This window comes from Mercenaria mercenaria, chromosome 17 (genome assembly GCF_021730395.1).
Source record: "Mercenaria mercenaria strain notata chromosome 17, MADL_Memer_1, whole genome shotgun sequence".
Lineage (NCBI taxonomy): Eukaryota > Metazoa > Mollusca > Bivalvia > Venerida > Veneridae > Mercenaria > Mercenaria mercenaria.
The window spans coordinates 13,406,532-13,427,523 of record NC_069377.1 but is presented as its reverse complement, the minus strand read 5'-3'; the positions used below and the strand labels follow the sequence as shown (position 1 = coordinate 13,427,523).

Sequence of the window (20,992 nt, the reverse complement as noted above, 5' to 3'; positions counted from 1 at the left end):
TTTACCAAATGATTGATTTGGAAATGCAAAATTGCGAGGGTGATTGGCCTTTTATATTTTTACGTAGAAGCTGTAATACTTGTTAATTTAACTAGATCTGTAAAATCTATAAGGATTTTTCTACATTTTATGCTTGAATTTAATCATTATGACTGGTGCCTTTGATTTTCAAACAATATGTTTAAGTGTCAAAAATATTTAATTTAATATATTTTATGTAAAGACATCTAAAGTCCCGATTTGCGTTTGTGTTTTACTCAAGATACTTTCCTTTGTCGGCAGAATTTGAGACACAACATTAACTGCAAGTTTGATAGTAAGCAATTAAATACGATTAACTTTCATTAATTCATGTATTGCCTATAATTCGAGTCTGCGGGGCGTGAAAATACAGCGACCTTGGTCGTTGCGGATTATCGAATTTGTACAATACCCTGTCACCAAGGTGATCTAGCAAGGTGTCAGCGATATGACAAAATTCTGTGTACATATCAGTCGCCGATGCACTTCATAATAAACGGACCGCTGTATTTATTTTCAATTATATTTACTAGCCTTTTCAAAAATATACGATATTCGCTGCTCTTCGAAATAATGGGGCGGCGGGCGCCGCCCCTGCCGCCCCAGCTCCTATGCCGGGCGTTTATTGAAATATGGTTCAAAACTCTTACAGAAAGAACGAAATCAGCTCTACTCTGCTCGTTTATATTTTGCGTTCATTAGCGCCGCCTCGGAAGTATCATTTGCTCTTTCTTCACCTCACCTCCAAAAATGAATTGGAGCCAGTGTTTACATGCCGTGTAATGGTTAAGATCAGAACGACTTTTTCTATGAGAAATAAGGCTCGGAAAATAAGAAACAGAACCATATCCTGAATGCGTTGCATAGAGACACACTCGGAACTGCATTTCGTTAGGTTTTCAGCCGATTCTTAACAAACCCGAATTATTCTAGTTCTATCTTAAGAAATGAAGTGCTTAAATATATACTTTATCCCGATAAGCACTGCTTATGTATGTGCTATTCTCGAAAACTGACAAAAAAACCCTCCCTCGCTGGACCGTACAGAACTGCAAAAAGTCTCTGCTAAATGAATGTATATGTGTACTAAGAAACGGTTTCATTTGCGCTCCGGGCGCTGCGTGGCGGTGACCCTTCGTTGTCATTTGATTTAGTTTAAAATGAATAGACATTCCTTTAATTAAATCATACTTACAAGTGTCAGTTCGTCCATAATTGTCCATTTCACCACTCGAACAACGTTGGAACCACTAGATCTGAAAGCAATGACCAGTGTACTGTTGACAGATGGATTTGTCCTCTTCGTATATTGTAAATACAAGTGAAAACAAGAGCTGTCTAATGACAGTGCGTTCGGCTTTTCGGGGCCCATCTACCTAATACTAGCTTACAAACAAAAGTTTTAGCAAACTTTTCTAAGTTGAAAAGAGGGCATTACTTTGCCAAAATGTAAGACAGTGTTACGAAATTTGCCATATGAGGTCGTCCAATGATGCTAAAGACGTGTGGAAAATCTGAAAACATTTCGTCAAGTTATTCCTGATATGCATGTTTACATGTAAAACTGTCACAAAGATGTGTAGATATTGGCTTTTCATTAATATAATATATGGTCAAATATCACTGTAGATTTAAATTTGTACCCTAGATATGACAAAAAAAGAAGTAATATCGTTTTTGCCTTTCAATGAAATTCGCTCGTTTCTAAATTCTGGACATGCATGTGTATTGTAATATGGAAGACATTGTCAAAGATATCGAGGGTCGTTTCGTTAAGTGTGTAATGATTTGAGAAATATCCTTTTTTAAACAAACTGTAAATTCAAATTCCTTTGACATGCCTAGTGGTGACAAATTCTTTTAACATGTCTAGTGGTGACAAATTCCTTTGACATGTCTCGTGGTGACAAACTTCATTATTCGTTTATAAATGATGGCTTATCATTATGTTTTACCATGAATTTTGGCCAAAGCCTCTTTTCATTCTACAATGGACAGTGACTCTTGTTTAGGTAGTGTATAAATTACTTTTTTGTGATGCCTGAGAAGTAACTCATATATGTACGTACTTTCAGCCATATGAGGTTTCATTTATGCTTTGATTTGATACAAACTTGCATGGAAATTTTACCTTAATAATCTCTAGGTCAAGTTCGAAACTGGGTCATGTGGGGTCAAAAACTAGGTCACCAGGTCAAATCAAAGGAAAGAGTTGTTAACACCCTAAAGGCCTCATTCATGGCCTTATCTTCAGTAATGTTCATCTTCATGATTCCAAGGCTAAGTTTAACATTGAAAAATAAACGGAGAAACAGAGTACAAACAACTAACAACAGACAAGTAGAAAGCAATGATACAACAAATAAAAGACAAAAACGTCATTCTCCTCTAAAAACTGTCACAACACCAATCAAACGTAAGAGACCTTTCACTCCTTGTTCTAGTGCAAAGATGACGACAAAGAAACAACTAATTTCAGTTATTCTTATTATAACAACTGAAGAGAAAATTTCATCCATAAATATGTTAAAAAATGATGAAAAATACCATAAAATGACAAATGGTTGCAGTATGTTCAGTGTGTTGAAGAATACCCTCTAAACCTACTAAACATTCAGTTTCTATTGTTGTCTCATGTCAAAGTGATTTCATAGACCTACCCCAATCAAAATCCCGGGAAAATGTTGTTTACTTAAGTTAAAAGTCCATAACGAACATTAAAGAAACAAGATCCACCGTAATGCGTTGCAACTGTACCCACCGCACACTGCGTTGGCATCATTTTTGGTCGATTATTTCATATGCCTGCAATGAAAATTCACTGATTACGAAGAAATAGTTGTTGCTTGACAGTGCCGTACTTACGATTTGGTGCAAACGTGCTCAGGGGTCGCTTTGTACAAAATTTTACCATTTCCTATGGGAATTCTACAAAAACGACAGTCCCTCGTCAAACTGTAAAGAAGTGTTTACATAAATGACAAAGAATTGCACTGAGCAAGTGTTTGTGGCTGGAAGAGTACATATGTGGGCTCCTGTCTCACTGGTTGTTTTCAGTCAGACGTGAAAAATTCATTAGAAAACTTACCGATGACAGCATAAATGTAATCAGCCGGCCATATTTCTCCATCGCTTCTGCGACGAATCCTCCACCGCCGCGGCGTTTGAACCACCGCTTCTGCGAAAGCTATGGCCCGTGTGAACTTTGAAGAAGTTTCCCAGTAGAATATCACTATCACTTTCTTTATATATGGACCTACGGAATTCCGTTAGGGCTATCGCTCTTGAAATCTGCGATTCTCGATAGGGCGATGATGAAAACGCGAAATTATAAAACTCTTCGATAACGAAAACGCGATACTACGATGATAGTAGCGCGATAATACGATAGTGCGATGATGATAATGCGATATACTATCGTGTTTTCACCATTGTATTGTCGCGTTTTCACGATCGTAATATCGTGATATCGCGTTTTCGTTATCGTAGTATCGTGATTTTGCAATTTCATTATCGTACTATCGTGTTATCATTATCGTACTATCGCGTTATCATCATCGTACCATCGCGTTATCACCATCGTACTGTCGCTACTGTGGCGTTATCGTCATCTTACTGTCGCGTTATCACCATGGATTGTAATACACGGAATATTCGCTTATTCACAGTTACTATGAATGCAGTCAGATGGATGGACAGATGCGCATTGAATATCTTGTTGTTTTTTTAATCCCCCGCCGTGGCGGAGGGATTATAGGAATGGTCTGCGTCCGTCCGTCCTCCCGTCCTTCCGTCTTTCCGTCCTTCCGTCCTTCCGTCCGTCCGTCCTTCCGTCCGTAACAAAATCGTGTCCGGTCCATATCTCCTAAACCCCTTGAAGGATTTTCATGAAACTTGGGTCAAATGATCACCTCATCAAGACGATTTGCAGAACCCATGAGTCAGCCTTGTCAGTTCAAGGTCAAGGTCACAACTCAAGGTCAAAGGTTTGAGCCTGCCATTTTGTGTCCGCTCTATATCTCATAAACCCCTTGAAGGAAATTTTATAAACTTGGGTCAAATGATCACCTCATCAAGACGAGTGCAGAACCCATGAGTCAGCCATGCCGGCTCAGGTCAAGGTCACAACTTAGGGTCAAAGGTTTTGAGCCTTCCATTTTGTGTCCGCTCTATATCTTCTAAACTCCTTGAAGGATTTTCATGAAACTTGGGTCAAATGATCACCTCATCAAGGCGATGTGCAGAAACCATGGTCATGCCTTGTCTGGTCAAGGTCAAGGTCACAACTCAAGGTCAAAGGTTTGAGCCTTCCATTTTCTGTCCGCTCTATATCTCCTAAAACCCCTTGAAGGAATTTTATCAACTTGGGTCAAATGATCACCTCATCTAGACGATATGCAGAACCCATGAGTCAGTCATGCCGGCTCAAGGTCAAGGTCACAGCTTAGGGTCAAAGGTTTGAGCCCTCCATTTGTGTCCGCTCTATATCTCCTAAACCCCTTGAAGGAATTTTATAAAACTTGGTAAAATGATTACCTCATCAGAACGATTTGCAGAAATTATGAGTCAACCATGCCAGCTCAAGGTCAAGGTCACAACTAAGGGTCGAAGTTTGAGCCTTCCATTTTGTGTCCACTCTGTATCTCCTAAACCCCTTGAAGGATTTTCATCAAACTTAGGTCAAATGATCACCTCATCAAGAACTCATGAGTCAGCCATGTCAACTCAAGGTCAAGGTCACAACTGAAGGTCAAAGGCTTCAGCTCTGTATCTCCTAAACCCCTTGAAGGATTTTCATGAAACATGGGTCAAATGATCACCTCATCAAGACGTTGTGCAGAATTCATGAGTCAGCCATGTCAGTTCAAGGTCAAGGTCACAGCTAAAATCAAAGGTTTACCCTTTCACTATCCATAGCAGTGGCGGGGGATATAGCTGTCTTTCAGACTGCCTTGTTTTTCAAAGGAACCGTCATTTTCCTGTGTTTTACATAGCTAGATAATTGCGTTTTTTATATGTAAGCTTATTTATAGTCGCCACCGGTAACCCATATGGGCGACTCCTCCAGAAGACTGTTAGTAATGTTAGTGTGAGGATAGTGCAAGATACAGAAGACGCTCCAATTCCATTCCCTGGTTCTTAATCGTGACATGTGTAAAGCACCTATACACGGGACTCCTATTCATTATGTTAGTAATTTTGGAGAAGTGGAGTCTCGAACTCACGACCGTTTGTTTCGTAGTCAGACAGGGTTACCACTTGACCACTGCGTCCGCTCTATAGACGATTTGCGCGGAATATCTAATTTGTCATAATTATCATTATTTTCCCTTGTTTTCTGCAGTAAGATAGATAATGTGCATTGTTCATTTGCTGTTTTTTCTTTCTTTTTTTTGTAGTCATAGTTGCCATGAAATATTTGTTCTTTTTATTATTATTATTATTTCTTCTCCGGTAGTCAGATTAGCACGGTTAATCTGTTTTTTTTTCTTCTAAATTGCCTATTTTGAATAAATACATTAATTGCCCTCCCTTAGTTTTAATTCTTACGTGAACAGCGTGCACGTTTAATGAAACATGTTTAGTACATGTATAACAATGCTGACTAAGCGATATTCATAAATTATACTTTATCTGAGAAAGTCACCTGGAATTCTTGCTAAATGTCGGTCGTTCCACCCAATCAACGGCCTATATTTGAACAATGGCCCAATAGGCACGTTTAGGGGTTGAGTCGAACAATAACTTGAAAAAAGTAAAATACCATAAAATATTTTTATTAATCTTTCACCTGAATTTATTGTTTAACAAGTTCTTTATGTCGATCATTAGTGGTAAATAGATGTTACACATGTTGTTATATGAACAGAATAAGGTTCCAAAAACAATGCCTAAACACGACCGACTATAGTGGACGCAACTTGACCCCGATGGTTGACCTTTGCATTATAATACATAATGAGGCACAACCTATTATTGAAAAGGAGTGTACGTAAAATACGATCTGCACGAGAAAAATGAAATATAAATTTGTGTAAATATAAATTAGTGTATTCGAAAACTTTAACTGATCAAATGAAAGTATATATACTTTGATACTGCATATTATGAATAATCAGCCTAAGGTCAACCATCGCGGTCAAGTTGCGACTACTATACCACCCTACAACAGTAGACCAAAGAGTGAAAATACCACGAAATTATTTAGCTGAGTCACGTGAACAGGAGCGACGTCAGAAATGAAATTGATAGATTTAATATTCTGCTTACAAAAATTCTAACAAGAACATTTAAACATGTATTCAAAATATCGCTATAAAATCATATAATTAAAAACAATATAATATTCATACTAGTGGTCGGAAATAATAAGAAAAAAACTGTTTTTCCACGTTTTACTATTTTGAGCACGCAAAAAAATCATATAATGTATATAATAAAATGTGTTAGAAATCAATTTTAAGCAGCAATTAACTGACCAATGACTTATTTCGTTATAAAAATGGTATCAATTTGTGTGTATCATACCTTATGTTAAATAACATGTAGGTAGATGAAAGTGATTTTTTTTGTATTTTCACGATTCTTATATGTATTTTTTTTTAAATATTTTTTGTCAATTTTTTTTACCATACCTAACCATGATAACCATGGTTATTCAGGTAGTGTTTACTTTCTTTGTATTTTCCATGAATCTTTTAAATACTTTTTCGATTGTTCAGGGCATGGCGATTTATCGTGCTCAGAATAATATATATGTGTGTACATGTATTTTTGAATTACGTTGATGTAAGATGTAGGGTTTAGAAGACTTTAGAAAAATCTGATACTCAATCTCAATAAAAATATATACAAGTGAATTACTAAGTGGATATTTGTTTTAGTACAAAATAGATTGCAAAAATTTATATACCTTGTGATAAAAATTTTGATTCTAAGAATATTTTTTGTTTTATTCACCCAAAATGATATCTAAAATGTACTTCCTGCCCACGTGACCAGCTTATTGTAAAGGTCTACATATATAGGAGGCAGTCCGCAGACATAAAATTTTAGTAGGAGAAACAGTCGACATCGTCGACTTTCCAAGCGTCTGGATCATTTTCGCTGACTTTGAAAGCGTCCGGGTCACTTTCGATGATCACAGATTCGCTGGATGATGATTGGATAGATGCAGTTCTGGCCATTGTTGCGTGGCGGCTAAGATTATTGCGGTTCCTTTCAGCATCGGCCTGCTTGTACCTTACTGTAAGGCCTGCCTTTTTCCGGAAGTGGTAGTCAGCGTCTGCCTTTCTTTCTTTACACTCGATCCTAGAAATCATAATGTTTTAGAAAATAGTCTTTCTTTCAAGTAAAATATTAGTTTCAAATTTATTTCTGTCTCAATGTTAAACTATTAGTTATCCAAGTTTAGATTCCAAAACACGTTCATTAATTACTATGCAGCCACACTTACATATTATTCATTAAAATGTCTTGGTCATTGAATCTAAATGGCTTCACCTTAATATTGTCGTAAGATCCTTGCCGGTGCAAAATTAGACCAAAATAGGTGACAGCTATTTAAAATAATTAAAAGGAATGGAAATTTTAAATGTTGCTTTAAAAATCATGTCCATAAAAGTAAATGATTACTGGCTCAATTCTATTGCGAAATCATTGAAAGAAAACAAGCTGACTTACTTTTTCCTTTCATACTTTCTTACAGCATCCCGTCTCTTAGCTAACTCATCCTCTCTTCTAGCCTCGGCTGTCTGAAGACGCAAATCTATTCCTCGGCGTATCTAAATGGAATTCAATGCATTCTAATTGTTTTACATTTGTAACATGCTTGTATACTTAAAATAAGATTTAACTATATTTTTTCTCAAATTTGACCGAATCACTGTTGTTTCTTTTTTATATTATCATCAGAAGTAAAATTAACGACTCCTGTATAGAGATCTTCCATATAAACAGACATTATTTAACATTTTATCGTATGTTCAATTTTCGCGGAACTATTTTCAACCTGTCAAATTCGACATGTATATTAAAACATTGGTCATATCGTGCTTCATCATTTAAGCAACAGGGGGTGGGGAGGTGGGGGGGGGGGGGGGGGGGCAGTATCAAACTCTTTTTATGTGGATAGAACTGACCTATATGTATTGTAATATAGTATATAGAGGCCGTTCACCCAGTCTCCCAACTCCACCCCAAGAGTTAGATACTGGCCCCTGCGGTTTTACTTACCGGTCCGGCAGTCTGTTTTATGGGTGGCAGAAGTGGTTTCTGTATTATTGGTCTACAATCAACCTCAATGGTGAAAGCTTCGCCTCCTTTTGCCTTCTTGTGTTCATATTGAACTACAATATAGTTAACAATGCTTTAACAGTGTCATAACTGTTCTCAGGTCTCGCCGATATTCAACTGGAAAATGTTTGTCCCGATCTTTCATTTTTTAACATTGATTTTAAGATTTAGTTTCTGTTTTACCGCACAGCAGACTTTATTTTCCAGTCTAGATTTTAATCAATATATATTTTACAACTTGAGGCATTTTTAAAGAAACACCAGTCCAATTATTTTAAAACCGGGCATGAAAATTCAGTTAAATGTTACCAATTTTCCGCAAGAAAAGGTGTGTAGGACTGTGAACAGATTATGAAAGGCCTAGAAACAATATGGGTAAATTTGAAAAAGGCGACAGTAAACAACAATTTACCAAGTTCAGGCGTTTTGCATCTGACGGCAATTGCTTTCTTTTTCTTGTCTCTTCTTTTCTGCTTTCTTTTGGCAAGCCATGTCGAAATGAAGCCGAAACAACAGGGAAGCTTTCTTGTTTTCTTTTTATCGTCTGTATGTTCGTCAGTCTCAGGTGGGATTGCAACTATTTCTTGCTCTGGTTCCCTTGTTGTTTCAATGGCCTGTGCAGCCGTGTCCTTCTCTTTCTTCTGATGAAAAACGAGGAGAAATTAAATGAAATTTGGTGATAATTTTCTAGACACGCTTTGAATAGGTATTTCTTAACGAAATCGGTTTTACATTTACCTGTTATCTCGTGTCTACATAAATTATTAAATCACCTTTTCTTAAAAAACAGTAGTTTTATTTCTTTAAACATCTCTTCAATTTGAAAATAGAACATACCTAAAAACAAGACAACACAAACAAATCATGTGTAAAGGTAATTTTGATTGTTCTCGAAACTCTCAACAATATAATGCTATTTCGTGCCTAGGATTTTTCTCAGAGAAGAGTTCTGTATTACCAGTACGTTTTACTGTGTTCTTTTTTAATGTCCTGTATTTTAAAGTAAAAGACCATTACAAGTAACTGAACGAAATATCGAGTCAATTTTGCCAAGAGGAAGGTAGTGACTATCAGATAAAGATATTCTTATGTTCTATTCAAAACTTTATAGGTTATGAAACTGGAATAAAACAGTTCTAAACTGTTTCAGTAGTTGCATGGCCTTGTGCGGGGATGGATATTGAAAGCATATCTTCGCGAGACGACATAATCGCTAACATGGACATGCCACTTTTGTATCTCTTTAAATTGTATTGCACTGGCGAGGGGTCATTATAGCTCTTGCGATCCAAGCGTTTTCCTCTGTTATCAAATGGTATTAAGGCATTTTTTGATATATTATATAAGTGCCATAGTCATGCAATAAAATATTACATATTATTAATTTACTTTTTTTTTTCGTTGTTGTGTTTTATTTTAAAGTAATCCTGGAATCAAGATACAAATGAATGTTACCAACAGTCAATCAAGATTTGTACTTAGTTTTAAGTATTTGAAAGTGTAATTCTGCTATCGCAGAAGACACTACAGAAATTCTCCCGACATGTGATTTTAGTACGTGTACCTTTTTATTCTTCTTTTTCTTTTCCTTCTTTGTCGCTTTCTTCTTCTTGCCATGCCTGATGTCAGGTTCTCCGATATCCTTCGGCTCTTCTTGTTTTCCTTCTAAATAATCCAATGACGTAACATCCAGTGGTAAAACTGAGTTCTTTTTTATTCTTTTCCTCTTCTTGGTTATTTCATTTTTTATCTCATTTACTTTCTCGTCTTCATTTGCGCCTTCCTCAATGTCTTGGACCTTTTCCTCTTTAGCGATTGGCAGATCTTTAACATGCTGCGCATATGTCAGTTCAACCTCCCGAAATGAACTGTCAATTTCCGCAAGTTGTCTCCCGTGCTCTGGTATTTCTAGTGGTTTGAGGGTAAACAATTTGGATTTGTTAAGGTCTACTTCGGTTTTCTTTTCCACGGCGTTGTCGTTTTTACTTTTAGGTGGAGAAAGTTTTCTCCCGTCATCTGCGACAGGCTTAACTTCTATCAATTTTACACCAGGGCGACCTTTTCCGGTCATTTTGCTAGTGTAAAATATCTGTGCCGTTATGGCTGCGTCGCCTCCGCTCTGTTACTGTTGTCGCTAAGTGAAGTTAACGTACTGTGACATCAGTTGTTACGTCAATAACGTCAAAATGCATTATGGGAAGGTTTACATTTACGTCAATCTGAGGCGAATTCGTTTTTTAATCTATTTTATGCTTATTAAGGAAAAGGTTATAAATTTCACTGAAAACTTCATACTTTTTGTCTACGTGTTTAAGAGCATTTGTCAAATAAATGTGGTAACATTTCTGTAAGAGAACGGGGGTCGGGGTTCTCTCCCGGACATTTTTGAAAGGCTGTGACTAAATACAGAGTTGGTGCGCCCGTGATATATTACAGACTCTGGTATATACCTGATTAACTAAATTTGAACAAAAATACCTTAAATGTATATATTTTGTAACCATGGTGATTCTAACCCTAACCTTTAGTCAGTATATTATGCACATTATACACTAAATGCGTGCGGACCTGCAAAAAAATGAGTATTTTTGCCGTGCGTTCCATTTGATAATAATTCCGCGCAAGCGCAGAACGGCTGCACCAACTCTGCAATGAGAAACTTTCTTTTTGAAATCGTGTTATAAGCTAGAGAATTTGAACACTGAAAATACGGTTGAAAGTTACTATAGGTGATATAATGACGAATTAGCCTTTGAAGAAAAGATAATTTTGAGTTAAATTTTTATCAGGGTGGGAGATCCTTCTAGGTAGTGACTGATTGTAGATAATTTATTATTAATAACTGCTCCTGACAAGCGCCTGCCAAGTGTAATCAGCATTGATTTTACAGCAGTTTAAAGTTGAAGTTGAAGATGAATTTATGCGAATGCTTAGCTTCTCTTGCGCTTGTCAGTTCGAAGGAAATATACAGGCATTCATAAACAATTTTCTTATAGAATGGTACATAGGCCCTACCCCATTTCCATAGGTTCTAGAACGCAGGCTAGGTGTCCGATTATCGGACGGCTAGACGCTTCCTTCAATAAAACATGGCAGTAATGTAAACTGGCCTTGTCACAATGTGAGTTCTAGTGGTATTTATAAAAATTAAATTGGTCTGCACTTTTGACAGAACGTGTACTGTATGACACGGTACGGAACAGGAAATAGACTAACTTAGATGTTTGGAGTTACTGCCCTTCTAAATTTATGTTGACAGAGGGCGCATACTCGAATGAGAAACTGCCAAAATTGTTGAAATTTACACCATTTGAGCAATTCAGCTTTAAATTACTTAACATAAACAAGCAGAAGCATGATTTAAATATTAAAATATGGCGGTGAAAATTGAAAAAAGGATGTACTCACTGTTTTTACGGTATCGGAAATATACTTGAAAAATTCCTGAGTAGTTTGCGTAAGTTCGCTTTCAGTATCAAACAAACACCTGTTCGATTTGCAAAATTATGTCGGCTCCGGAGGAAAGAAACGAAGATGACACTTCTGTTCGAGTTGCTCTCAGGTATGAATTTAATCATACTGATTTTTGTTTGCAAACTGTAGTGTGGAAATGTGTCTAAATGGTATTGACTTTGACCCCATCCAGGTCACGTAAATGTTTTGTTAGTTGCCTGTTCCCCTAATATTCTCGCGGTACTAGTGACACTAAATACAGTAAGCAAGCAAATAAAAATATAACAGTTATTTTGTTTAATAACTAATTTAAAATAATTCATTATCTATCAAAAGATACAAGTTTTGACACAAAATATCATTAAAATACTCCCGACAATCACAAGTCAAGTCAATATTTATTTATTGTCGGTAGATAAAATAACATTATAAACATAAGCTATGTATAGCTTTTGACCACCATAACGGCAACATGTACACTTTCTACCATTTTGATTTTGTATGTCCTTGGTATTTTCGCGTTAAAGATGTTGTTGTAGTTGTAGAATTATTGTAAGGTTACATACCACGATATTTGTTTATTTCCAGTACACTAAGGAATTTTGTGTCTGTTTGTAAAAATAACAGTTTAATTATAACAATATTGGTGAAATTATGTTAAATGTTCCACACCAGGTACTTAACAATTTACTCATTTTGACCGCGTGTACACCTGATAGAGCTGTCCCTTCTCAGAACCCTGACCTTTGAACCTTTGTATGTGACCACTAAAAATAGTCTGTTTCGGAAATTATGGTACCAAGGTGGGAATTAAATGGAAGCGGGGCATTGTGGGATCGTCGTTCATCCAAATCGGGCCTATTTATAACAGACGACATAAACAAAACATTGGCGAAAATGATATAAACAAGTGAAAAATACAGGATATGGGTTTAATTGGATAGAAATTTAAGTATTTCAACTATTTTGAAAGTTAACTCACCAAAATTCTATGCATTCTGGATAAATTGATTAAAATTTGAACTGAAAACGAAAGTAGGTTGTTTGTAAACAATGTCAAGATGGCGCTGCAGTGCAAAACGGAAATAGCGCGAAATTACCAATGACGCGAGAATACCACGGATGACTATTCTTAGTATAAACTTAGTAACATTTACAAGTGGTTGTAGGTAGGTTATTCTAAATAATGAGACCTCGGGTTGACCAATTTTATAGTAAGTAGGTAAATAAGGCCACATCCAACAGCCTTGCTGTTGCGTTAACCCTTTCGCAACATGGTTGGTGTCCGCCTACAGATCACAGTCATTCACAAGGTCTAGGGTTCAATCCTTAGTAGAGACTGCCCCAGGGTATTTTACTACAGTGTCAAAGAATTAGCTCTTAGTGAGACAGGGAACCCCATTTTCAAGGCCAAGACTGACTACACATATTTTGGGTCCTGCAAATATGTGATGTATGGTGCAGGCGAGGGGGAAAGGGTGCAGGGAAATGACCTGACATTTTCTATTAGGATATTCATATACGGTAATTGCTAATTTTGAGAAAAGAACATTTTATTAAAACTGAACAAAACCAGTAAGTATCTGTTACTAGCTTGTCACACAAGAGCTTTAGTCCAACAAATTTGATGCGATACTAGGAAATACTGAGATGATTTTTTCATATGCCATATCCCCACGTCAAACACTCGAAAGACTAAAATAGTGGAGGAAATTTGGATGAAATTCTCGTCACTGTGGGCGCTTTACATGCTATAGGTTTAAATGCCGATTATGTTACGAATTAGCCATAAATTCAAATAAAATTTAATGTATCAAAAGGGGATTCAATTCCTCATTGATTTATGTAAAAATTATCAAATAATATCCAAAATTACGAATTTTCTGGTGATTTAAACCTATGTATGTACTATACACTTTTACCGTGTCTACACACCAATATGCCCAAGCAATAAAACCAATAACTTTACATGACTGTGTATTGTGATTTATCCTCCATTATTTTGGTCCTTTGAAGTTTTGACGTTCAGATATTGCCCCGTCACAAATATAAAACAATCTGAACGTTGAATTATTTTGACTAACAAGAGCTTTGAGTTTGTAGCTTGTGTTGTATGTTGATTATAATTTATATGTGACGTTAAATAAAGCTTTCCTTTACCTTTAAAATATGGCCGTTAAAGTAAAGCTAATGTTTGATACTGGTACTTTTTTTCTGTAAAAGAAGTCTGTTACAGAGGAAGAAATTTGGTTTAAATGAGCTCTTTACTTATTAGCTTATACATAAGCCCGCCCGCTTAGCTCAGTAGGTAGAGCGTCAGTCTACGGATCGCAAGGTCATGAGATCGATCCTCGGGCGGGGCGTATGTCTCCGTGACTATTTGATAAACGACATTGTGTCTGAAATCATTAGTCCTCCACCTCTGATTCATGTGGGGAAGTTGGCAGTTACTTGCGGAGAACAGGTTTGTACTGGTACAGAATCCAGGAACACTGGTTAGGTTAACTGCCCGCCGTTACATGACTGAAATACTGTTGAAAAACGGCGTTAAACCCAAAACAAACAAACAAAAGCTTATACATAATTACTTGTTTTGTTATCTATGTCGGTAAATAGCTATACATAGCTAATGTTTTCTGTTTATGTATGCACCAACTTTAAATAAAATTTGTATTGTATATTAGCTCACCTGAGCTATGCTCATGGTAAGCTATTGTGATCATGCTATGTCCGTCATGCATGCTGGTTGCAAACCCACTATGTTGGTTTTCTCATGGCATGGCTCAATTATCATTTTGATACAGCATTTTATTGACAAGCCTGCTCAGTTACATTGTAGCATCCCATTATTTACAATTAAAAATGAATTATACAAATAATGCAAGTCTGAAACTCCAGACATACACATATCCCAATGAGGCTGTCATTGATTGAAAACTTTATACTGGATATACATGAGCATAATTCTATCATGTATAATATCCAAATCTATTATATAGGTAAAATTCTTATTCAGAAGATATGTCAGAAAGAAAAAGATGCATCCTTATATATTTTCAAATGGTTCGGGTTCATTGAACATAAGATCTGTCTGGTTAAAAGTAGGTTTTAGCTATCAGACTTCAAAATCCTTTCCTTTTCAGCTTTGATATTTGGCATGTGATATAAGGGTTTGACTCTCTATCATACTTGTCCAAATTATTGCTCTAAGGTAAAGAAAATGGCCATGCCCATGTGGCAGACATGTACTTACTATAGGCTTTTATATAAGAAACTTTGAAAATCTTCTCTGAATCAGTAATAGCTAGAGCCTTGATATTTTGCGTGTGATATTAGATTTGTAATGTCTAGCTGGGTGCCGCAATTGTTCAAATTATTGCCCTAGGTTCAAAAATGTGTGTGACATGTATATAATATAGGCTGACATAGAAGAAAAATAACTCTGTACTTATACAAACACATTTGAAGCCTTGTGCGCAGGTGAGCTCTAACAGGGTCAGTGACCCTCTTGGGTTTTTAGCTCGACTATTCATAGAATAGTAGAGCTATTAGACTCGCCCATGCGTTGACATCGGCATCTGTATCGCCATCCCGATTTGGTTAAGGTTTTGTATGTAAGCTGGTATCTCAGTAGCCACTTGTGGGAATGGATTGAAACTTCACACACTTATTCCCTGTGATAAACTGACTTTATATTGCACAGGTTCCATAACTCTGTTTTGCTTTTTTACAAAATTATGCCCCTTTTTCGATTTAGAAATTTTTGGTTAAGGTTTTGTATGTAAGCTTATATCTCAGTAACCACTTGTGGGAAATGATTGAAACTTCATACACTTATTCACTGTGATAAAGTGACACGCTGCACAGGTTCCATAACTCTGTTTTGCTTTTTTACAAAATTATGCCCCTTTTTCGACTTATCAGTTTTTGGTTAAGTTTTTGTATGTAAGCTGGTATCTCAGTATCCACTTATGGGAATGGATTGAAACTTCACACATTTATTCACTGTCATGATCTAACATGCACTGCGAAGGTCCCATAACTCTACTTTGCATTTTTACAAAATTATGCCCCTTTTTCGACTTAGCAGTTTTTGGTTAAGTTTTTGTATGTAAGCTGGTATCTCAGTATCCACAAATGGGAATGGATTGAAACTTCACACACTTGTTCACTGTTATGATATGACATGCAGAGCAAAGGTGCAATAACTCTTCTTTACATTTTACAAAATTATGCCCCTTTTTCATCTTAGCAGTTTTTGGTTAAATTCTTATATGTAAGCTGGTATCTCAGTACCCACTAATGGGAATGGATTGAAACTTCACACACTTGTCCACTGTCATGAGCTGATTTATAAGCACTGTGCAGATTCCATAACCCTATTTTGCATTTTTATAAAATTATGCTCCTTTTTGACTTGTATTCGTTCAATTGACAAGGCTGTTGAATAGTCGAGTGTTGCTGTCCTCCGACAGCTCTTGTTTTTAATATGATTGCCAAGTTATAAATTTCTTTTTTTGTTCATTTTTAGCTCACCTGATTTTTTGAAAAAAAATGATGAGTTATTGTCATCACTTGAGCGGTTGTCGGCGTCAGCGTCTGCGTCGGCGTTGCCTGGTTAAGTTTTATGTTTAGGTCAGCTTTTCTCCTAAACAATCAAAGCTATTGCTTTGAAACTTGGAATACTTGTTCACCATCATAAGCTGACCCTGTATAGCAAGAAACATAACTCCATCTTGCTTTTTGCAAGATTTATGGCCCCTTTTGTACTTAGAAAATATCAGATTTCTTGGTTAAGTTTTATGTTTAGGTCAACTTTTCTCCTAAACTATCAAAGCTTTTGCTTTGAAACTTGGAATACTTGTTCACCATCATAAGCAGACCCTGTACATCAAGAAACATAACTCCATCTTGCTTTTTGCAACAATTATTTTCCCTTTTGGACTTAGAAAATCAGTTTTCTTGGTTAAGTTTTATGTTTAGGTCAGCTTTTATCCTAAACTATCAAAGCTATTCCTTTAAAACTTGCAACACTTGTTCACCATCATAAGCTGACCCTTTACAGCAAGAAACATAACTCCATCCTGCTTTTTGCAAGATTTATGGCCCCTTTTGGACTTAGAAAATATCAGATTTCTTGGTTAAGTTTTATGTTTAGGTCAACTTTTTCTCTTAAACTATCAAAGCTATTGCTTTAAAACTTGCAACTCTTGTTCACCATCATAAGCTGACCCTGTACAGCAAGCAACATAACTCCATCCTGCTTTTTGCAATAATTATTGCCCCTTTTGGACTTAGAAAAATCATTTTCTTGGTTGAATATTATGTTTAAGTCAACTTTTCTCATAAACTATCAAAGCTATTGCTTCAAAACTTGCAACAGTTTTTCACCATCATAAGTGGACACTGTACATCAAGAAACATAACTCTATCCTGCTTTTTGCAAGAATGATGGCCCTTTTTAGACTTAGAAAATCATGGGTAGGACAATATTTCTATTATACAAAAAAATCAGATGAGCGTCAGCACTGAAGGCGGTGCTCTTGTTAAATATGACCTCATAATTGCCTGTATCACAAATCAAAAACAGAAATGCAACTTAAAATTTTGAATCTTGAGTCAATTTACTACTTAAAATCAGTGTCGGAGGTAATACATTACCTCTTCAAAGGATACAGTTTGAACACTTATATGACAAGTTTTATCTCACCCGAGTCTGCATTCTGTCATCAACATGAATTTTCTTTTAAATATAGGATACGTCCGCAGCTAGCCAGAGAGCGCATCGACATGTGCCAAGTATGTACTGCTGTCATGCCCTCAGAGAAGCAGGTGTTGCTGGGTAAAGACAAGGCTTTCACTTTCGATTATGTCTACGACTTGCCTACTATGCAGGAATTCATCTACAAAGACTGTGTGGAAAAACTCATTGAAGGGTTAGTGTAGAATTTACTAAATTCGTTCTTTTTTCTCAGTAATGTGAAGAGTCAAGACGCCTCTAATTGTTAATGATTTCGTTTTCAGTTCTAACATAAGGTGTGGACCTGTAATGCCTATGGGCAAATTATGTAATCTTGACAGGTTTGGCATTCTCCATTTTTTTACGGAAAGCCACAAGCATGTTTAGATTTATTCATGTTACGCGAATGCAGAATTGTCTAAGGACAATGCGTAATCACACAGAAATTGTCAAGTGTTCTTTCAGGTCTACTAGTATCTTAATCTTTAGCCTGCTGGTGGCAAGTGATTCTGCCTTTGCGACCTGTGCAAACCAAGATCAGCCTGCACATCTGTGCAGGCTGATCTTGGTCTGCACTGTTCGCTATTCAGTCAGTAAATTTTCAGTTAACAACCCTTCAAATAATAATTGGTACTGCCCATATGGATGATGGACCAGTCCATTTTAGAAATTTAGCAGGGTAAAGGTTGATGTTAATCTCCACAAGTAAAGTTCTACCATCTTCCTTACATTAAACAGAGGTATTTAACATAGGACTTCAAAATTTTGGCCCGCCCGCTTAGCTCAGTAGGGAGAGCGTTGGTCTTTTGATCGCGGGGTCATGAGTTCGATCCTCAGGCAGAGGGTATGTTCTCCGTGACGATTTGATAAAGGATATTGTGTCTGCAATCATTCGTCCTCCACCTCTGTTTTATGTGGGGAAGTTGGCAGTTACTTGCTGAGTACAGGTTTATACTGGAGTGGTACAGAACCCAGGAACACTGGTTAAGTTAACTGCCTGCTGTTACCTGACTGAAATACTGTTGAAAAACCGCATTAAACCCAAAACAAACAAACAGAATTTTGGAATATTGATACAATTAAAAAAGGAAGAAAAAAAGACACAGATCAATAACATTACTTGCCTAGAATATTCAAAAGACTTAACTGATTTATTTAATCAATTTTGTGATTATACTCTGTTTCAAATGTTTTCACTTTTCCAGAGCAAGAAATCATGATATCCTTGAAATATATAAGGATGGATCTTTTTCTTTCTGACATATCTTCTGAATAAGAATTTTATCTATATAATAGATATGGATATTATACATGATAGAATTATGCTCATGTATATCCAGTATAAAGTTTTCAATCAATGACAGCCTCATTGGGATATGTGTATGTCTGGAGTTTCAGACTTGCATTATTTGTATAATTGTAAATAATGGGATGCTACAATGTAACTGAGCAGGCTTGTCAATAAAATGCTGTATCAAAATGATAATTGAGCCATGCCATGAGAAAACCAACATAGTGGGTTTGCAACCAGCATGGATCCAGACCAACCTGCGCATCCGCGCAGTCTGGTCCGGATCCATGCTGACCGCTTTTACAGCCTATTGGAATTGGAGAAACTGTTAGCGAACAGCATGGATCCTGACCAGACTGCGCAGATGCGCAGGCTGGTCTGGATCCATGCTGGTCGCAAACCCACTATGTTGGTTTTCTCATGGCATGGCTCAATTGATGATATACTGATAAATGAACATTACTGATGGCTAGGTGATAGTGAAAAATCACCACTATAGGAATTTACAGTAATACAGCATTATGTAGCGATTTCAGAAAAAAATCTAATAGGGGATTTTTATTGTGGTAAAAGTGGGATGCATTGGTTGAAATATGACTCTCGGTACAGAATATATGAATAGCTAGAGACTCCAATAATCTAATTTGTTCTGTTACCAATTTTCAGTCTCATAGTCTATTATATATTGATTTATATTGCTTTATATTGCCACTATGTGGTATAATGAATAATAGGAATCAAAGAGAAGTATTATAGGAATGTATGCATGTATACAGTCAAATGTGTAAAAATTAGTCTGTTCTAGGGTATGCAGGGACCATCATGACCATTGTCATCAGTGTTTCAAGTTTGATATTTTGACTTACCAGGGCACTAGACAACTTTTGGGGACAGGTACCCATACCCTCAGGAAGGGAAATTTTTCGTTGTTTTAAGACAAAAAGGGGAAGTTTTTAGCCATATATATGTTACTACTTCTCACACTTATTAATCCCCCACCACAAGTGGTGGGGGGGGGGTTATAGGAATGATCTCCGTCCGTCCTTCCGTAACGTTTTGTGTCCGCTCTGTATCTCCTAAACCCCTTGAAGGATTTTCATGAAACTTGGGTCAAATGATCACCTCATCAAGATGATGTGCAGAACCTATGAGTCAGCCACGTCGGTTCAAGATCAAGGTCACAACTCAAGGTCAAAGGTTTGAGCCTTCCACTTGGTGTCCGCTCTGTATCTCTTAAACACCTTGAAGGATAATCATGAAACTTAAATCAAATGATCACCTCATCAAGACGATGTGCAGAACCAATGAGTCAGCCATGTCTGCTCAAGGTCAAGGTCACAACTCGAGGTCAAAGGTTTGAGCCTTCCATTTTGTGTCCGCTCTGTATCTCCTAAACCCCTTGAAGGATTTTCATCAAACTTGGGTCAAATAATCACCGCATCAAGACGATGTGCAGAATTGATGAGTCAGCCATGCCGGCTCAAGGTCAAGGTCACAACTTAGAGTCAAAGGTTTGAGCCTTTCATTTTGTGTCCATTCTGTATCTGCTAAACCCCTTGAAGGATTTACATTAAACTTAGATCAAATGATCACCTCATCAAGAACTCATGAGTCAGCCATGTCAACTCAAGGTCAAGGTCACAACTCAAGGTCAAAGATTTGAGCTCTGTATCTCCTAAACCCCATTTATGATTTTCATGAAACTTGGGTCAAATGATCACCTCATCTAGACGATGTGCAGAATTCATGGGTCATCCATGTCAGTTCAAGGTCAAGGTCACAGCTCAAGGTCAAGGGTTTACCCTTTCACTATCCATACCAGTGGCGGTGGATTTAGCTGTCTTTCAGACTGCCTTGTTAATACTGATTTCAATCATTTCTAACTAATGTAACTATATAGCAGCAGTACCGGTAACCTTCCTTAGAGGCACTATAATATAACTTGAAAGAGAGTTCATATCTAGTCATGTCAAACAACCTATTATCAGGGGAATTTTCTTCTGAGAAAGGGGAAAAAACATATTATTTTATGAGGGGAGTGGGGCCCATATTCGGCCCCAAAAACAGCTTAACGAGTGCCCTGAACTTACACACCAAAGTGCTAAATTTTCTTCCTGGTCTGTCATTAATGATTAAATGAGCACATATCTTTTAATGAAACTGCACAAATGTACCTACTATACATTTAGTTA

The 20,992-nt window shown here is 36.8% G+C and overlaps 2 protein-coding genes across 3 annotated transcripts in view; one reads left to right on the top strand and one right to left on the bottom strand.

Annotated features, from left to right (window-relative positions):
* Positions 1 to 7,002: 7,002 nt before the first annotated feature.
* LOC123536676 (DNA ligase 1-like) lies at positions 7,003 to 10,467 on the bottom strand. 2 transcript variants are annotated; one of them, XM_045320029.2, is made up of 5 exons: positions 9,881 to 10,467; positions 8,729 to 8,957; positions 8,257 to 8,369; positions 7,720 to 7,805; positions 7,003 to 7,332 (listed from the first exon to the last, which is right to left on the bottom strand). In XM_045320029.2, the coding sequence occupies exons 1-5, from the start codon at positions 10,385 to 10,387 to the stop codon at positions 7,074 to 7,076; spliced, it is 1,194 nt and encodes a 397-aa protein (XP_045175964.1). In that variant the 5' UTR covers positions 10,388 to 10,467; the 3' UTR covers positions 7,003 to 7,073. The 2 variants fall into 2 exon arrangements, with proteins under 2 accessions (XP_045175964.1, XP_045175963.1); XM_045320028.2 differs by having other exon boundaries at positions 7,705 to 7,805; positions 9,881 to 10,466.
* A 1,105-nt stretch (positions 10,468 to 11,572) lies between these two features.
* LOC123536424 (kinesin-like protein KIF21A) overlaps positions 11,573 to 20,992 on the top strand; it is a 102,932-nt gene continuing 93,512 nt past the window's right edge. The window contains exons 1-2 of the mRNA XM_053528754.1: positions 11,573 to 11,878; positions 17,526 to 17,705. Of these exons, the coding sequence (XP_053384729.1) occupies positions 11,823 to 11,878; positions 17,526 to 17,705 (236 nt within the window). The 5' untranslated portion in view covers positions 11,573 to 11,822. The remainder of the gene's footprint in view (positions 11,879 to 17,525; positions 17,706 to 20,992) is intronic.